We start from the raw sequence: 16,416 nt of genomic DNA on the forward strand, positions 1-16,416 counted from the left end.
TTTAAGGTGAGCTGAGGCAGAGCCTGCAAATCAGAGAAGGGACAGCTCACTGATAGAGGAAGGCCCCCCCTCCCCGCAAAGTATCCTTTTTTCCCTAGGTGCTTAATGATAATGTCCCTGATGAGCCCACAATTACCCCTGGAAACTGAAGGACCCTGTCAACAAGGGAAAAAAAGCAGTTTGTGCTTTGGGATTCTCCCTGCTGATGGCCAGGGAATGGGGTCCCAGAGTCCTGGGTTCTAGTCTGCCAGTAAGGTAGCTGATACCAATGGTGAGCTGCTGTGTGTTATGCCTTGTGAGGTCAGGGTTTTTTTTACAGCTGTTTTAAAGAAATGGTCCTCAGAATGTGGACACTGCTGGGATTCCAGCCCGGCTTTGCTGGCCCCAGAGTCAGGGCATCAGCTCCCATTTCCTCCCCTACTGAAATGCTTTACAAGGGGCCTTGCTGGGGGGGTGGGGTGTACAGCAGGAGGGTGGAAAGCCTGCAGGGGGCTGCCGTGAGCTGAGCCTAGGGGCGGCAGCAAGTCCTGCCCCAGGGCTTTTCCTGCCACTCTCCCAGGGCACCAACATTAAAGAGCCATGAAAGGAACAGAGAGTGTTATCTGTTTGTCCCATCTGGCTGTTTTACATGCAGTGCTTATGACATGTAAGAGGGGCCCTCTCTTACATATGAGGATAGAACTTCAGCTCAGAGAGGGAAAGGGAATTGCCAAGGTCACAAAGCCTGGAGTGGGAGAGAGCTGAATCCCAGCCAGGCTGGCCTGGCTGCTGGCCCTGGGCTCTGTTCCTCTAGATTAGATGTCAGGGCATCCGTTCTGGGTGGCACTGAAACCTGGGGGAGGGTAAGATAACCTCTCACATCCATGCAGTGACAATAGTCCCCCACGGACTTCAACAGGGGGCTCCTGGCAACGCCCAGGAAACAGAGACTTGGGGTGGGAGGAGGGGCAGGACTCAAGCCTGGTTCTCTGGTTGACAAATCAAATCCTATTTCCTTTTCCCCTCACCCTGCCAGCTGATAGGGGTATTTTCATTTTGCACCCCCCAAATTCCCTCCAGTGACCCTTCTTGCTTTGTGTCTAGGATCGCTGGGCTTCCCTGGGGGATGAGAAAAGATTTTGTTTCACTACCCACTTGGGGTATCCTATCTTTCGCCCAGCCCCTTTCGACCCCCTTAGAGGCAGATTACATAGATAAATTCTAAGTCAGGCATCCCTGGGAGGAACGCACAGCTTAGGCCCGCAGGAAGGGAGACCTGGGTGTTAGGTGGCCTCAGGGAGAAATCCCTATTGATTATCTCTGTGACAATCCTGTGTGGCAGATGTTGCTTCATCAACCAACTGGGGACCCCAGCGTTGGAGACCCGTTGGCACCGCTGGCTCTGCACTGGGCAGGGCCCCGCTGGGGACGCGCTCAGCCCTGACGCCGGCGAGGGGTCGGCGGGCTGGGGAGCAATGAAGACCCGGGATTCCTGTCCCAGGAATGCAGAACTCGCTGTCCAGGCCTCAGTTTCCCCAAGCGCGGGAACGCTGGCAGGGCCGCAACTGGGTGGGGGAGCGGCCCCTTTAAGAGGCCCTCCCGCTCGGTCCGCCGCGCCGCGGCCACCGCCCCCCGGCCCTCCCCTTCCTGCGGCGCCGAGTGCGGGCCGGGCGCGAGTGCGGCGAGACCCGGCCGGCAGAGCGCAGCGCGGGGAGCGGGTGGCCGGGCGCGGCGCGGGAACCCGAGGAGCAGCGCGCGAGCAGCGGCCATGGGCCAGCGGGCCCGGCGGAGCGGAGGCAGTGCCCGCCCCGCGCGCTGGGAGCCCCGCACACAATAGCAGCGCGCGCAGCCCCGCGCCCTTCCCCCGCCCTCGCGCGCGCGCCCGCCCCGCGCCCCGCCCCACGCCGGGGGAGCCGGGCCGCAGCTTCACCTGCCGCCCCGGAGGGGGCGGGCATTGTTCACCCCCCGCTGCTGCCGCCGCCCCGCCGGGGGCATGGGGGCCACCCGGCTCTCCGGGCCGGGCCTGGCGAGGCCGCCGCGCCGCCGCTAAGCCGGGCCCCGCGCGCAGCCGGCTAGCGCAGGTGAGGCCGGCAGCGCCATGGTGGACCCGGTGGGCTTCGCCGAGGCGTGGAAGGCGCAGTTCCCGGACTCGGAGCCGCCGCGCATGGAGCTGCGCTCGGTGGGAGACATCGAGCAGGAGCTGGAGCGCTGCAAGGCCTCCATCCGGCGCCTGGAGCAGGAGGTGAACCAGGAGCGCTTCCGCATGATCTACCTGCAGACGCTGTTGGCCAAGGAGAAGAAGAGCTATGACCGACAGCGCTGGGGCTTCCGGCGCGCCGCGCAGCCCCCCGACGGCGCCGCGGAGCCCCGCGCGCCGCGCCTCCCGCCTGCGCCCGCCGACGGCGCTGACCCTCCTCCAGTGGATGAGTCCGAGGCGCGGCCCGACGGGGAGGGCTCCCCGGGCAAGGCCAGGCCGGCGGCTATGCGCAGGCCCGGGGCCGCCGCTCCCGCGGACCGCGACGACCGCGGGCCCCCCACCAGCGTGGCGGCGCTGCGCTCCAACTTCGAGAGGATCCGCAAGGGCCCCAGCCAGCCTACTGCGGCAGACACCGAGAAACCCTTCTACGTGAACGTCGAGTTCCACCACGAGCGCGGCCTGGTGAAGGTCAACGACAAAGACGTGTCGGACCATATCAGCTCCCTGGGCAGCCAGGCCATGCAAATGGAGCGCAAGAAGTCCCAGCAGAGCGCCGGGTCCGGCCCAGTGGACGTGTCCAGGCCCTCCTACCGTGGACGCACCTCCGAGAGCGGTTGCGGCCTCGATGGCGACTACGAGGACGCTGAGTTGAACCCACGCTTCCTAAAGGACAACCTGATCAACGCCAATGGCGGCGGCAGGCCCCCCTGGCCGCCCCTGGAGTACCAGCCCTACCAGAGCATCTACGTCGGGGGCATGATGGTGGAAGGGGAGGGCAAGGGCCCGCTCCAGCGCAGCCAGAGCACCTCGGAGCAGGAGAAGCGCCTTACCTGGCCCCGCAGATCCTACTCCCCTCGGAGCTTTGAGGACAGCGGAGGCGGCTACACCCCGGACTGCAGCTCCAACGAGAACCTTACCTCCAGCGAGGAGGACTTCTCCTCCGGCCAGTCCAGCCGCGTGTCCCCGAGCCCCACCACCTACCGCATGTTCCGGGACAAGAGCCGCTCGCCCTCGCAGAACTCCCAACAATCCTTTGACAGCAGCAGCCCCCCTACGCCCCAGTGCCAGAAGCGGCACCGGCAGGGCCAGGTGGTTGTGTCGGAGGCCACCATTGTAGGTGTCCGCAAGACGGGACAGATCTGGCCCAGCGATGGGGACAACTTGTCTGGCAGGCTGCCTCAGGACAGCGCCTTCCACGGAGACGCAGGTGGGTACCTCCACCACCTTGGTGGACACACCTGCCCCTGGCTGGAAATCATTGAGTGCTTGGGAATCCGGGGAGGAACAGGTAGATAACTTGGGGGAGTGATTTTCAGATGCTGTTGTGGACTGGAAGCATTCACACTGATCCTGTGCCTGAACAAACTCCATCCCACCCTCTTCCTGATTGCAGATTCCCAGTGTGGGAGGAGTGGTGCTGGGGATGGTAGATGGCTCCTGTCTTTGGTTCTGGAGCCCTGTGCTTCTCGCGACCATACTCTCTGTGGGTCAGGACCAGGATGCCCTGGGCCGTCACCTCCTTGTCCTCTGATCCCACCACTGGCGCACGGAGATGGTATACAGAGAGGGTCACCTCTGCCGCCTGGATGGATGCTTTTAGCTGGGATTGAGCTGTGTCTTGGGCAGTCCCTGCCACCTGTCCTGGGAGAGTTAGTTATGTGACACGTTTGGGGAACCAAAGATGTTCCATTTGCTCCCAGGCCATAGGAGTGTCGGGTTCGCAGCTCCTGCACAAGTCAGTGCAGGTGAAAATATGCATTAGGAGGAAGTGAGGCGACAGGCAGTTCTGACTCAGTGGGCCACTGAGGATCCACGGGGTGAAGATTTTATCCGGGGCTGGAGCAGAGCCACACCCGTCCTGATCTGCCCGGTTTTGATGGAAGACATCACCCATCATTACTCACCCCTGTGTGTCTCACCCCAGCTCCATTTTCGGATCCTTGCCTTCTAGTCTTCCCAAGGACTTCTGCTTACTGGCGCTTATTTTGGGCTCCCAGTCCATGGTCTGATTCCTGCCTCTAAGATTCAACCTATGGGATCGTGTGTATAACATCTGTGTACAAATACTCTGAGGCTTGGGGGCGATGGGATTGGGTTTTGAGATCCAGGCCCAGTTTGTGGTTGAAGTAAGGAGGGGGATGGGGGCGTAGGTGAGGCCATCGGGAATCTCTGGAGTCTTGGTCCTTGTTGGGCTGATCTGGTTCTCTGCTCCATTGATTTTTCTTTTTTTGCTGATGGTGTTGTATATGCTTCCTTCACCAGAATCCTCTTGAAACCCAGCGAGACTATTTTTGGCTCTGTGGAGCGGCCTCTTTGCGATGGGCCTTGTGTCCTGTTTGTTTTAGGCACATCTAAGTTGCCCATTCCATCTGCGGCTGGAGTGGTAGCGGTGTGTTGCTGGGACCTGTGGCCTGGCCCAGCCGCATCCCAAGTCCCTCATGGGAGGCGTAAGGCTGTAGTATTTAGAAACCTGCTTTGCAGGCACTTCAACCTGTCTGGGGTCTGGAGTATTGCCCTGTGGTCTCTGGGCACCAGCCTGCTCTGGCCAGCTGTCGGCCGAGTGAGCCAGCTTGAACTGGCCCTCAGCACCATGGTGTGGGAGAGCGTTGTTAACAAAGCAGAAAATGAGAGGTTTTCATGGTGACCTAGAATCTGCAACAATGTTCTCTTGATGGGGGAATTCTGAATTTCCAGAAAGCTGGGCCCCCTGCAGGCCCTATCCTCACACTCTCAGTTCCTCGCCTGCCTCTCGGTCCCTGCAGCTGGGAGAACCCAGCTCAGTGGGTAACACAGGGTTGGTTCTCAGCTGAGCTAATTTTATAACTTGGACTCCACTCTTAGTGCTTTCTGGACCCTTCTCTGACAGTCCTCAGGGTTTCAGGTGCTCTCTCCTGGTGGTTTTAGCTGCAAGGCTATAAAATTGGTACCCAGCCCTGTGGTCTCTGGGCAACCCTCCTGAGGGTTGCAGCTGGTGGGGAAGGAAGGACCCACGCTGGCCCTGCCATCTGTCTATGTCCTGACTATTCACCTATGTTCTTTACACGGGTGTGGGGCATGCCAGCCATGGCTGCCCCTCTGAAAAGGGACCGTGAGAAAAGTTCCAGTGTGGGGAGGCAGTGGAAATCACCTTGTTTTCTGTGGTGGCAGCAGCAGTCGCTGGGGGGCTGGATCTAATAGCTTCAGAGTCCCTTTGGATGAACAGGTTCTTGTACCTATGAGTTGAAGGGAGGCTGTGTGCAGGCACAGGGATGGCGGGCTTCACGTAGGGCCCCTTTTTGTCTTACATCCCCTGGGGTGGGGCTGCCTGTGTTCAGGTCAGGATACAGCCAGCAAGTGGCAGAGCTGGGCTTCCAGGGCCTTGGAGCCGGGTTGGTCCAGGGGTCCTTCCAGCTCCACACAGCCAGGGCCCACCGTCTGTGAGCCATGCTGTGTGCAAACCCATCCCTGGTTCCACGCAGGGTGCAAAGAAGAAGAGATTAGGTCCTTGCCATCTGGGAGCCTGCAGGTTAATGGGAGGCAGAAACACATGCATCACTTAGGTGTTCAGTGATCAGGGAAGCTTCCGGAAGCAGCAGCACTGGAGAGCAGCCTTGTCTAGTGGCAGAGGGTGGGGGGTGCCATCTGCCCCAAGGAGCAGTGGGAGCAAAGGCCTCTGTGAGTCTGGCAGGTTTTTTTTTGGGGGGGGGTGTTGGGGACAATATATATGACATAAAATTTACCATCTTGATCCACTTTTTTAGCCATTTTTAAGTGCACAGGTCAAGTACATTCACATTGTTGTGAGACCATCACCACCATCCATCTCTGGAACTTTCCATCTGTACCTCTGTCCCCATCAAACAGCACCCCCTCCCCCAGCCCCTGGGACCCTTCCACTTTCTGTCTCTATGCTTTGACGGCTCTTGGGGCCTTATGTGGAATCACACATTGTATGTGTCCCTCTGTGTCTGGCCTACTTCACTTTTGCATCCTGTCCCCAAGTGTCATCCACATGGGGGCACATGCCCTTGTGTGTTTTGAAGGCGGGATCCCTGGTTAATCCTTGGGCCTCCGGTGGAGCCCGTCTCAGAGCGCATCCCAGAGACCCCCCTCTCCTTTCTCGGGGTGCAGGGGGTGTGGGGAGTGAGTTGGGAAGCTGGACGTTCATTTGGAAATGTCCTGTGCTCATCCCTGTCCCTTAAACCCCTTTGGAGGACTTTGGGACCCTTTCCTCAGAGCATACAATCAAGGGTCTTTCCTATTTTAGGTCTGAGGCACCCCCAGCCCCGTGTGTCCCTCATGAGGTGGAACCCCAGATCTTGTGTTTCTTTGTGGGCACTGGTGCCAGTCACTGCCCTGTTTTTCCACGTTTCTGTGAAGCGGCTTAATTTGCCTTTGCATTCTGGTGATGTGTTATCGTCAAAATGATCAAGCCTTTGTTTTTCCCTTGGGTGGTTGAATGGACCGGCGACCAATGTGAGTGGGTAATTGTGGGGCTGCAAAAGGTCACTCAGGCCTGGCGTTGGCTCCAGCGGTGTCCCTGGCCCAGAGCCTGTGGTCACCTCCAAGTTGAATGCAGGCTCCTCCCTGGAGACAGAGGCCAGGGGGACAGAACCAGCCGAGTCTGAGACCCTTAAGTCATCAACAGGGTGGCAACGGAATCTTGATGGAGTTTTACAAGGGTTTTCCGGCTCGGGAAGGTTGACATTCTTGTTTGGGGAACAGAAGGAAGGATTCTGGACCTTTTGCTAAAGCTGGGCTTCAGAGCACTGGTTTGTGTGGGCCCCAGGGGATGTGGCTCGCTTTTGCCTCATTTGTTTCTTCTGGCTTCCATAGACACCTCCCCTTCCTTGCTGGGAGTCCTGTGGCCCAGAGGGCTCCCTTATGTGACAGCCACCTTCACTAGGACAGAGTCCAGGTGAGCCAGGCGCCTGGGAGAGGACGCAGTAGAGTATGAGCCAGAGGGTTCCACATTCGGGGGAGGTGGTGGATATAATTAACTATGAGCCCCGTGGGGGTCAGTACCCCAACTGGAATTACAATCCCTGTGGCTCCTGTAGGATTTCTTTCCCTTCCTTTTAAAAAAAAGTAACATTAGTTAATTAAGTTCTTTATGTAACTTAATTAAAACTTTATTGTATGTGACACAGTGTGGCATTTTAATTTTTATTCAGGGTCCTTGCAGTCAGTACCTTCACAGGGTTGTGTAACCATCGCTATCTCTAGAACTTTTCATCACTCCGACAAGAAACTCTGTATCCATTATGTGATAACTCATCTCCCCTCCACCTCCACCTCTGGCCCCTGGCGAGCGCTTTCTGTCCCTGTGAATTTATTCATCCTCTGTACCTCTTGTCAGTGGGATCATGAAACGTGTTTAGCTTACGTCACTCAAGCAGAACTTTGAAGTTTCTGGGGACACATTCTCATCCTTGGTGCCCCACCTCTGGTCCTTAATGAGAGTATTCTCTTTAGAAAGACACCTGTTAGTGTTGTGATATTTCCTTGGCTTTCATACCCACATGTTTGAAACAATCCACTGTGTTAGTGTTCTGGGCCACAGTGCCACAGACTGGGGGGCTTCAACAACAAAAACCTATTTTCCTTTCAATTTTGGAGGCTGGAAATCCAAGATCAAGGTAAGGAGGGTTGGTTTCCTTGGAGGCCTCTCTCCTAGGCTTCCATATGCCCCACATCCCACTCTCCCTCTGTGCCCGGATGCCTTGTGACTCTGTGTCGGTTTTTTTTTTTTTTTGGTCTTTTTAAGGCCGTACCTGTGGCATATGGAGGTTCCCAGGCTAGGGGTGTAATCGGAGCTGTAGCTGCCAGCCTATGCCACAGCCACAGCAACATGGGATCCAAGCCGCATCTGCGACCTACACCACAGCTCACGGCAAGGCCAGGGATCGGGATCGAATCTGCCTTCTCATGGATACTAGTCAGATTTGTTTCCCTGCTGTGCCATGATGGGAACTCCCTGTAAGTCTTGTAAAGACACAGGTCAGATTGGATTAGGACCCACCCTGACAGCCCATTTTAACTTAATCACCTCTTTAAAAATTCACCTCTTTAAAAATCCACCTCCTGGAGTTCCCTGGTGGCCTAGTAGTTAAGGATCTAGTGTTGCCATCCCTGGCCCCAGGAATTTTTACATGCCATGGGCATGGCCAAACAATGAAACAAAGCCTGTCTCCAAGTACTGTCAGGTTCTGAGGTGCTGGAGGCTGGGACTTCAACATATGAACTTGTGGGGACACGAGATAGCCCACGACACTCAGTGAGTCCCTGTGTGCTGGCCTCAGCAGCCAGGTTTTAGGAGGAAATGAGATGCTGTGGAGGGGGTCACCAGGTGGGGCTGAGGCGACACACAGCTCACAGCAACTCTGGATCTCCAACCCACTGAGCGCGGCCAGGGATCGAACCTATGTCATAATGGATACTTGTCAGGTTCATTACCGCAGAGCCACAATGGGAACTCTTTCCGCATCTTCTTTGTCCTAGTTTATACCTACATTTCCTTTACCAAGACAACCACCTCTTCCCATTTGATCACTCATAATATTTGTTGAGCATCTACTAAGTACCAGGTACTGTCTGCTGGAAATTCTCTCTTGCTTTTATCCATGAGCTCATGAAAAGGCTTTTCTCCAATGGCCTTGTCTTTTAAAAACCAGCACAGACAAACAGAACCTTTATAATGTCCCAGCACTTTCCCTGACTGTGTACCTTTCTTTAACTGTGTGTTTGCAGCTACTTCCATTAATCCTGTGTCTGTCCAGCTTCCTCCTTCGGGGTGGTGAGCTCCTTAAGACAAGGACCTACCTTGGTGTCTGAGTCTCAGGTACCATGGGTGCTTGTGGATCACTGATGGAATCAGACCCCATCTCTGAGGTTTCTGTCTGCTCAGCCCCTCCGTGTTCTGGCCCCACCCCACTTACCCCTATCTAGTAAGTGGCCTTGGGTTTGGAGTGGGGGGGTGGGGCTGATGATGATTGTCAGGGATGACCTAGAGGCTATTTTTCTTCCTGGCCAAGGCTTGGGCTCCCACTCAGCCCTAAAAGCTACCCAGATCGCACTGAGGCCTCCTAACCAGCCGTCTTGGGCTCTGGCACTCACCACTGTAACCTTGCAAAGGACTGTGATGGGGCAGTGGCTGGTGCCTGTGGCAGAGGTCTGGGGTGGAGGGAGACAGCAATGCCTGACCTGGGTCGTTAATGTGACTTTGGCGGAGGCTGTTTCATGTGCCCTTGGAACATTCTTGTGAAGTGGCTAGAGGGAGATTATTATCATAATCATACACTGTTGGCAGATTGAGTCTGGGGGCGGTGTGAGACACGCACCTGCCCAAGGTCAGGTGAACACTGGCGGGGCCAGCGATGGCCTCTTTCCTAGGCTGGGGGCTGAGGCCCATCTCATGGGAGTGGGCATAGAACAACATCCCCCCAGGGCTGGAGGGGACCTGATCAGTCATGCAGCAAACAAAAGAAAATCTCCCAGGATTTCCCATTGTGGCCCAGCAGGTTAAGAACCAGACATAGTGTCGGTGAGGATGCAGGTTCGATCCCTGGCCTCACTCAGTATATTAAGGATCCCATGTTGCTGTGAGCCAAGATGTAGATCACATTTGTGGCTTGGATCTGGCATTGCTGTGGCTGGGGTGTAGGCCAGCAGCTGTGGCTCAGATTTGACCCCTATCCTGGGAACTTCCATATGCCATGGGTGTAGCCATTTAAAAAAAAAAAAAAAAAAGAACTCCTAGAAAATGTCCTAACTTCCTACATTCTCCTGGGGCACTTTGCTCACATTCCTCCAACAGGTCTGGTGGCAGAGGGCCTAAGAGGACACACATGTTGGAAGGACAGTGCCGTCCATCCGCCTTTTCCATCCAGCAGTCAAGGGCCCGGGGGAGGGTCGCAACGCTGTCAGCTCTGCTGCGGGCCCTCCTGGGAGGGGTGGGAGCTGGCTGGGAAGGGGTGACAGAGGTGACAGGAAGCTCTGGGAAGGAGCTGGCTCTAGCTGGCTGGGGGACCGCGTGGGGACACTGGCCGGAGGGCGAGAGCTCTGCTGCCTCAGCCCCTGTGGGAGCCAGGCCGGCAGAGCCTGGGAGGAGCAGCCCTAGGGGGTCCTCCATTCAGAAGCCTCTGTTGGCTGAAGAAGGACCTTTGAAGCTTCACTTTGTTTTACAGGCCTGACCTGCTCCCTTAAAAAATGCTGAGGTCAGTTGGTTTGCTGAGGGAGCAGGAAGAGATTTCTGCAGGCAACGTACGGGCACATACCCTTGCATGGAACAAGGTCAGCCTTCTGGAACCTATGTCCACTTAGTCTGGGGAAGGAGCACAGACCTTGAAGTTACCCAGACTGGTCCGAGATCCAGTGTGGCCTTGTTCAGGGCCTTGGTTCTGTTGGCTGGCAAGGACGCCCCCTCTATGCGGGCTTTGTGGGGATGGGAGTGCCCAGGACCATGGCTCCTGGGGGTCTGGCCCTCTCTGTGGTCTCATAGAGTCCTTTGGGACACCTAGTGTCACTTGATTGAATGCCACTTAGTGCAGATTTTAAAGGAGACAGGTGTAATCCGGCAGGTGCACGCCTTTTCTCCCACTGGGCTCAGCAGGACCCCAGGATGCACTCCAGAGGAACCCAGGGGCCTGATGGGGTCTTCATCCCCCTCTGTTCCCTCTCGTGATATGTCCTCAGGGGCTGAATGGAGTTCTAATCTTTTTTTTTTTTTTTTTTTTGCTTTTCAGGGCCTCATGTGTGGCATATGGAAGTTCCCAGGCTAGGGGTCGAATTGGAGCTACAGCTGTCGGCCTACACCACACCTGGCAGAAAAGCTGGATTCTTAACCCACTGAGCGAGGCCAGGGATCGAACCCGCATCCTCATGGATCCTAGTTGGGGTTGTTAACCGCTGAGCCGTGAAGTGAACTCCCTGGAGTTCTTACATCTTAAGGCACGATACGGTGTATTTTTCTGCATTATGGCTTCAGGAAAAGCTGGCTGCTTCGTCTGGAGGGCTGTTCCCTCTGCCCAGGGCACCTGGGACCTCGCACCCATGTCACCTGCACACAGCCCTGTGGGTGGGATGGGGTTTTCTTGCAGTGTTCCTGGACTGCTTAGCCTTGTACTTCTGGGGGCCTGGGACGCTAGGGGTTGCAGGGAGAGAGAGGCCACTTGATTTTTCTCACAGAGTCCTCCCCCTACTCCCCCCCCACCCCCAGTTTCTAGAAGGAAAGCTTATAACCACTGACTTCTCATTTTTAGTGGTTGTGAGGCCCTAAGGGAGGAAGTGAAAACCACAGACTTTCTGCAATCAGTAGGAAACAAAGGAGGAAGCCAGGAAGCAGTGAGAAGAGCTGCGTCCAGGCTCCTGTGCAGGTGGCTAGGGCTCCGCAGAGCGGAGGGCCGCTGCCCTGTATTGTGTAGGGAGGACGCTGGATAGCAGGGCCCGATGTCCATCTTAACCATTTTATGTGCCCAGCTCAGTGGCCTTAAGTATATTCACCTTGTTGTGCAACTATCACCACCATCCATCTCCAGAACCTTTTCATTTCCCCAAACTGACACTCTGTCCCCATTAAACAGTAACCCCCAGCCCCCAGCACCAACACCGTCCTGGCCACCTCTGTAACTGCCCCAGGGCCTCTCCTAAGTGGACTTATACAGCACTTGTCTTCTTGCATCTGGCTCGTCTCACCAGCTTGATGTCACCATTTCTTCCTCAGGTCTTGCATTGCCGGACCTGGGTGGTGACTGGATGGCAGGACTGTGGAGAGACTGAGCTGACTGAGGCCTCTGCTCTAGAGGAAGCGGAGGGTGCCTGGGGAGTGGGCTGCATTTTGCACTGTGACCCCCCAGAGCTGAGCTGCCTGAGGCTTTAGGTGAGAGACTGGCTCGTAGTTGAACAGATAGAGTGATCTTAGTCCCTGGCCCTCCCTGATGTCGTGGGCAGGGAGGCACAGGCTGAGTCAGCCACACCCGCATCTACCTCTCCTGTACTCTCTGAGGTGCAGGGTCCCTGGGCTGGGCTCAGAGCAGTCATCCTATTGGCTGGAGGTCCCAGCGACCAGACCTGTGAATTACCTTAGGAGATGCCCAGCCCTTAGGGTGTGTCCACAGATTTTGGTTTTGCTCAAATCTTAGACGTTAGGCTGAAAAATGTGACTCCCTTATCAATGGTGGCTTCTGAAAGCTTTCTACTCTTTCCTTTAGGAACGTGGGTGAAAATATCTGCCTTGGGGCCCCGCAGGGTGGTGGTGACAATCTGGCACCGAGACCTGGGTGCTCACTGGGCAGCCACCATCAGAATTCAGCTCTAAAAGTCCAGGTTGTGATTATTAACATAAGTCTGGGTTCCCCTCCTGTGGCATTTTGTCAGTAACCAGATGGTGTGAGTGACTGTAACAGACTCTTCTCTGGGAAGGAGCGTGTAGGACTCCAGAAGGGGGGGGTGTGGGGAAGCGTCAAAGACCTGATCCCTCACTCCTTGTCCCCTTAGCTTCCCGAGCCGTAGGTCCTGTGCTTGCCTTTAGTCCTGCCAAGTCTGCAGTCTTGGGGTCCAAAAACCCTGGCAGGGAGGCTGAGGAAGAGTAAAGAGCTGTGACTAGGAGTTCCCGTTGTGGCTCAGTGGGTTAAGAACCTGATTAGTATCCATGAAGATGCGGGTTTGATCCCTGGCTTCGCTCAGTGGGTTAAGGATCTGGCATTTCCACCAGCTGTGGTGTAGGTCACAGATGCGGCTTGGATCTAGTGTTCTATGGCTGTAGCGTAGGTCAGCAGCTGTAGCTCTGATTTGACCCCTGGCCTGGGAACTTCTGTATGCCATGGGTACAGCCCTAAAAAGTCAAAAAAGGTGGGGGGAGCTGTGACTGGCCCACTGGCCGCCCGGAGAGGCACTTTGTTCCAGCTGTTGTTCTGAGAAGCTGATTCCGCAGGGGCAAGTGGGAAACCATCAGGTCGGCTGTTGGGGTGCAGCAGGTAAGGGGGTGACTGCCAGAACCAGAGTTTGGGGGCACCACAGGAGGGGAATGGGATGTGCCTGTCTGTCTATCTCGTGTGTGCTCTATCTCTCCCTGTCTTTTCTCTCTGGCCCCAAAGCACTGGGCTCCCTCAAGTATGTGAATTAATTGGAGCCATTCCTAAGGGAGGAGGGTCACTTTATGTTTATTGACTCTGAGCTGGGCATGAAGGGGCATGACTGTGAATAAGACCTTGGACATCAAAAGGCCAGGTGGGACGTTCTCTTAGGGAGCTCCAGCCGTCAGCAGGGTGTGTGCTGATGCCCACACCTGCCCCACTTGGGTGTGCAGACCCGTCAAGAGCAGTGGGTCAGGACCCAGCTGGGTCAGTGGGGCTTTTTAAAACTGTGATTCAGGTGTTCCCGTCATGGCGCAGTGGTTAATGAATCCAACTAGGAACCATGAGGTTGCAGGTTCGGTCCCTGCCCTTGCTCAGTGGGTTAACGATCCGGCGTTGCCATGAGCTGTGGTGTAGGTTGCAGTCGCGGCTCGGATCCCGCGTTGCTATGGCTCTGGCGTAGGCCAGTGGCTACAGCTCTGATTCGACCCCTAGCCTGGGAACCTCCATATGCCGCGAGAGCGGCCCAAAGAAATAGCAAAAAAAAGACAAAAAAAAAACAACTTTAAAACTGTGATTCATTTGGGAAAAGTCTGGGGGGCTTCATTTGACTGGAGCTTCCTGTGGTCAGCAGGACTGTATGTGACATCTAGGAGCCCAAGTCCTGCCTGGTGTCCATGGATGTCTCAAGCTGTGGTTTTACTCTGCTCAGTGCTGCCAAGCCCAAAGACTCAGCAGGGTGGTTATGGGAACTGGGGGCCTTTGACCTGGCAGAGATTGAAGGCAGCATCTCTGTTCTGCTGCCCATGTGGACTGCTTCTGCTATAGTTAGAAGAATCACACACATCCTCACGGCTGGTCGACAGTCCCAGTACAACCCAGCTGGGTCTTCTGCTCAGGATCTCCCAGGGCTGCAGAGTGTCAGCGAGGGCTATGTTCCCATCTGGGGCTCCAGGTCCCTTCCAAGTGCAGGTTGTTGGCAGAATCAGTTCCTGGAGGAGTTCCCATCGTGGCTCAGTGGTTAACGAATCCAACTAGGAATCATGAGGTTGTGGGTTCGATCCCTGGCCTTGCTCAGTGGGTTAAGGATCTGGCATTGCCATGAGCTGTGGTGTAGTTTGCAAACGCAGCTCCGATCTGGTGTTGCTGTGGCTTTGGCCTAGGCCGGCGGCTACAGCTCCAATTAGACCCCTAGCCTGGGAACCTCCGTATGCTGCAGGTGCGGCCCTAGAAAAGGCAAAAAGACCAAAAAAAATCAGTTCCTGGTGGTTGTAGGACTGAGATTGCTGTTTTCTTGCTTGCCTGTTGGCTGCTCCTGGCTCCCAAAGGCCTCCCTTCTTCATAAGCACTTCCCACATGAATACCTGATTTCCTCTCCGAGCCAGCTGGGTTTCTCTTTGGGTGATCTCTGTAGCCAGGCTTGAGAACCTTGCCCCTCTGGGAATCCACGAGCATTTGCTATGTGTTTTAAATGGTTGTCATGTGGATGAGGGAACAGATTTCTTTTCTGGAAGGCTGATATGTTATTCACGGTTAAAAGCTTCAAGGAAACAGGTTTCTGCTCAGTGTTAAGAGAGATTTTCTTTTCTTCCCAACTTTACGCAAAATCAGATCTATGACTATATTATGTAACTGAGATCCTGCTGCATACTTGGGTGTCCTGCTTTGGTCAATTAAAGTGAGCATTTTCTTGTTTTACTGAATATCTTGTTGACTTTTTTTTTTAAGGGCTACATTATTACTTTGTAATATAGTTCAATTGACCTAATTTTAATGAATTTTGTTGGCTACTTAAAGTTTCCTGAATGTAGCTGGTTATTATAATGTTTCAATAAGCAGCTTTTTTTTAAAGCTTTATTGAAATACAATTCACATACCGTACAATTTGCTCATTTAAAATATACAATTTTGTCTAGCTACTCATGTTGCAACAGAACAAAGGGTGGGGGAAAAAATGTAATTGTAACGTATACATGTAAGGATAACTTGATCCCCTTGCTGTACAGTGGGAAAATTAAAAAAAATTTTTTGAATAAAAAAATATATATACAATTTGATGGGTTTTGGTGTATTGCATTGTTAACTTTTTTAGATTATGGTTATATATATAAAATAATAATTCATATATATACATTATATGTAAACAAAACTTACCATTTTTTTTTAGTGTGTAGGTTGATGGTAGTAAGTATATTACGTTGTTTGTGCAACCATCACCACCATCCATCTCCAGAACTCTTTTCATCTTGCACAGCTGGAATCTGTGCCCTTTTTTTTTTTTTTTGTCTTTTGTCTTTTTGTCTCTTTTTTGTTGTTGTTGTTGTTGTTGTTGCTATTTCTTGGGCCGCTCCCGCAGCATATGGAGGTTCCCAGGCTAGGGGTCGAATCGGAGCTGTAGCCACCAGCCTACGCCAGAGCCACAGCAACGCGGGATCCGAGCCCACGTCTGCAACCTACACCACAGCTCACGGCAACGCTGGTTCGTTAACCCACTGAGCAAGGGCAGAGACCGAACCCGCAACCTCATGATTCCTAGTCGGATTCGTTAACCACTGCGCCACGACGGGAACTCCTGGAATCTGTACCCTTTAAGCAGTAACTTCCCCTCCCTCCCCAGCCCCTGGCACCCACCTCTCTACTTTCTGTCTCTGTCAGTTTGGCTGCTCTAGCGACCTCATGTAAATGGACTCATATAGAGTATTACTGTCTTGTTTCACTAAGCATCTGTGTCGTAGCCTGTGTCAGAATTTCCTTCTTTTTTGAGGCTAATTAATAATCACATTGTTTGTTTAGACCGCATTTCATCTTAAGTGTACAGTTCTGTGGCATTCATTATATTCAGTGAACACGTCATCTTTTTTTTTTCTTTCTAGGGCCGCACCCGCAGCATATGGAGATTCCCAGGCCAGGGGTCAAATCAGAGCTACAGCTGCCAGCCTACACCACAGCTACAGCAACTTGGGATCCGAGCCACATCTGCGACCTACACCACAGCCCACAGCAATGCTGGATCTTTAACCCACTGCGCCACAATGGAAACTCTGAATGTGTCATCTTTATATATGGGTTCCCATTCACATTTCTGCTCCCTGCTTGAGCTTCTGTCAGTGGATTTATCAAGTCAGGGGTGTGGATGGTTTGAAGACTCTTGATACCTGCCACCAAATTACCTTCCAGAAATGTTGTTCT

At 54.2% G+C, this 16,416-nt stretch overlaps 1 protein-coding gene across 2 annotated transcripts in view; it reads left to right on the plus strand.

The window, feature by feature from the left end:
- The first annotated feature begins 1,888 nt into the window (after window positions 1-1,888).
- Window positions 1,889-16,416, plus strand: part of BCR (BCR activator of RhoGEF and GTPase) — a 115,206-nt gene continuing 100,678 nt past the window's right edge. The window contains exon 1 of one of the 2 annotated variants that reach the window (XM_047762781.1): window positions 1,889-3,383. In XM_047762781.1, the coding sequence (XP_047618737.1) occupies window positions 2,078-3,383 (1,306 nt within the window). In that variant the 5' untranslated portion in view covers window positions 1,889-2,077. The remainder of the gene's footprint in view (window positions 3,384-16,416) is intronic. The other variant, XM_047762780.1, reaches the window with a different exon arrangement.

This window comes from Phacochoerus africanus, chromosome 15, assembly GCF_016906955.1.
Source record: "Phacochoerus africanus isolate WHEZ1 chromosome 15, ROS_Pafr_v1, whole genome shotgun sequence".
NCBI classification, from domain to species: Eukaryota; Metazoa; Chordata; class Mammalia; order Artiodactyla; family Suidae; genus Phacochoerus; species Phacochoerus africanus.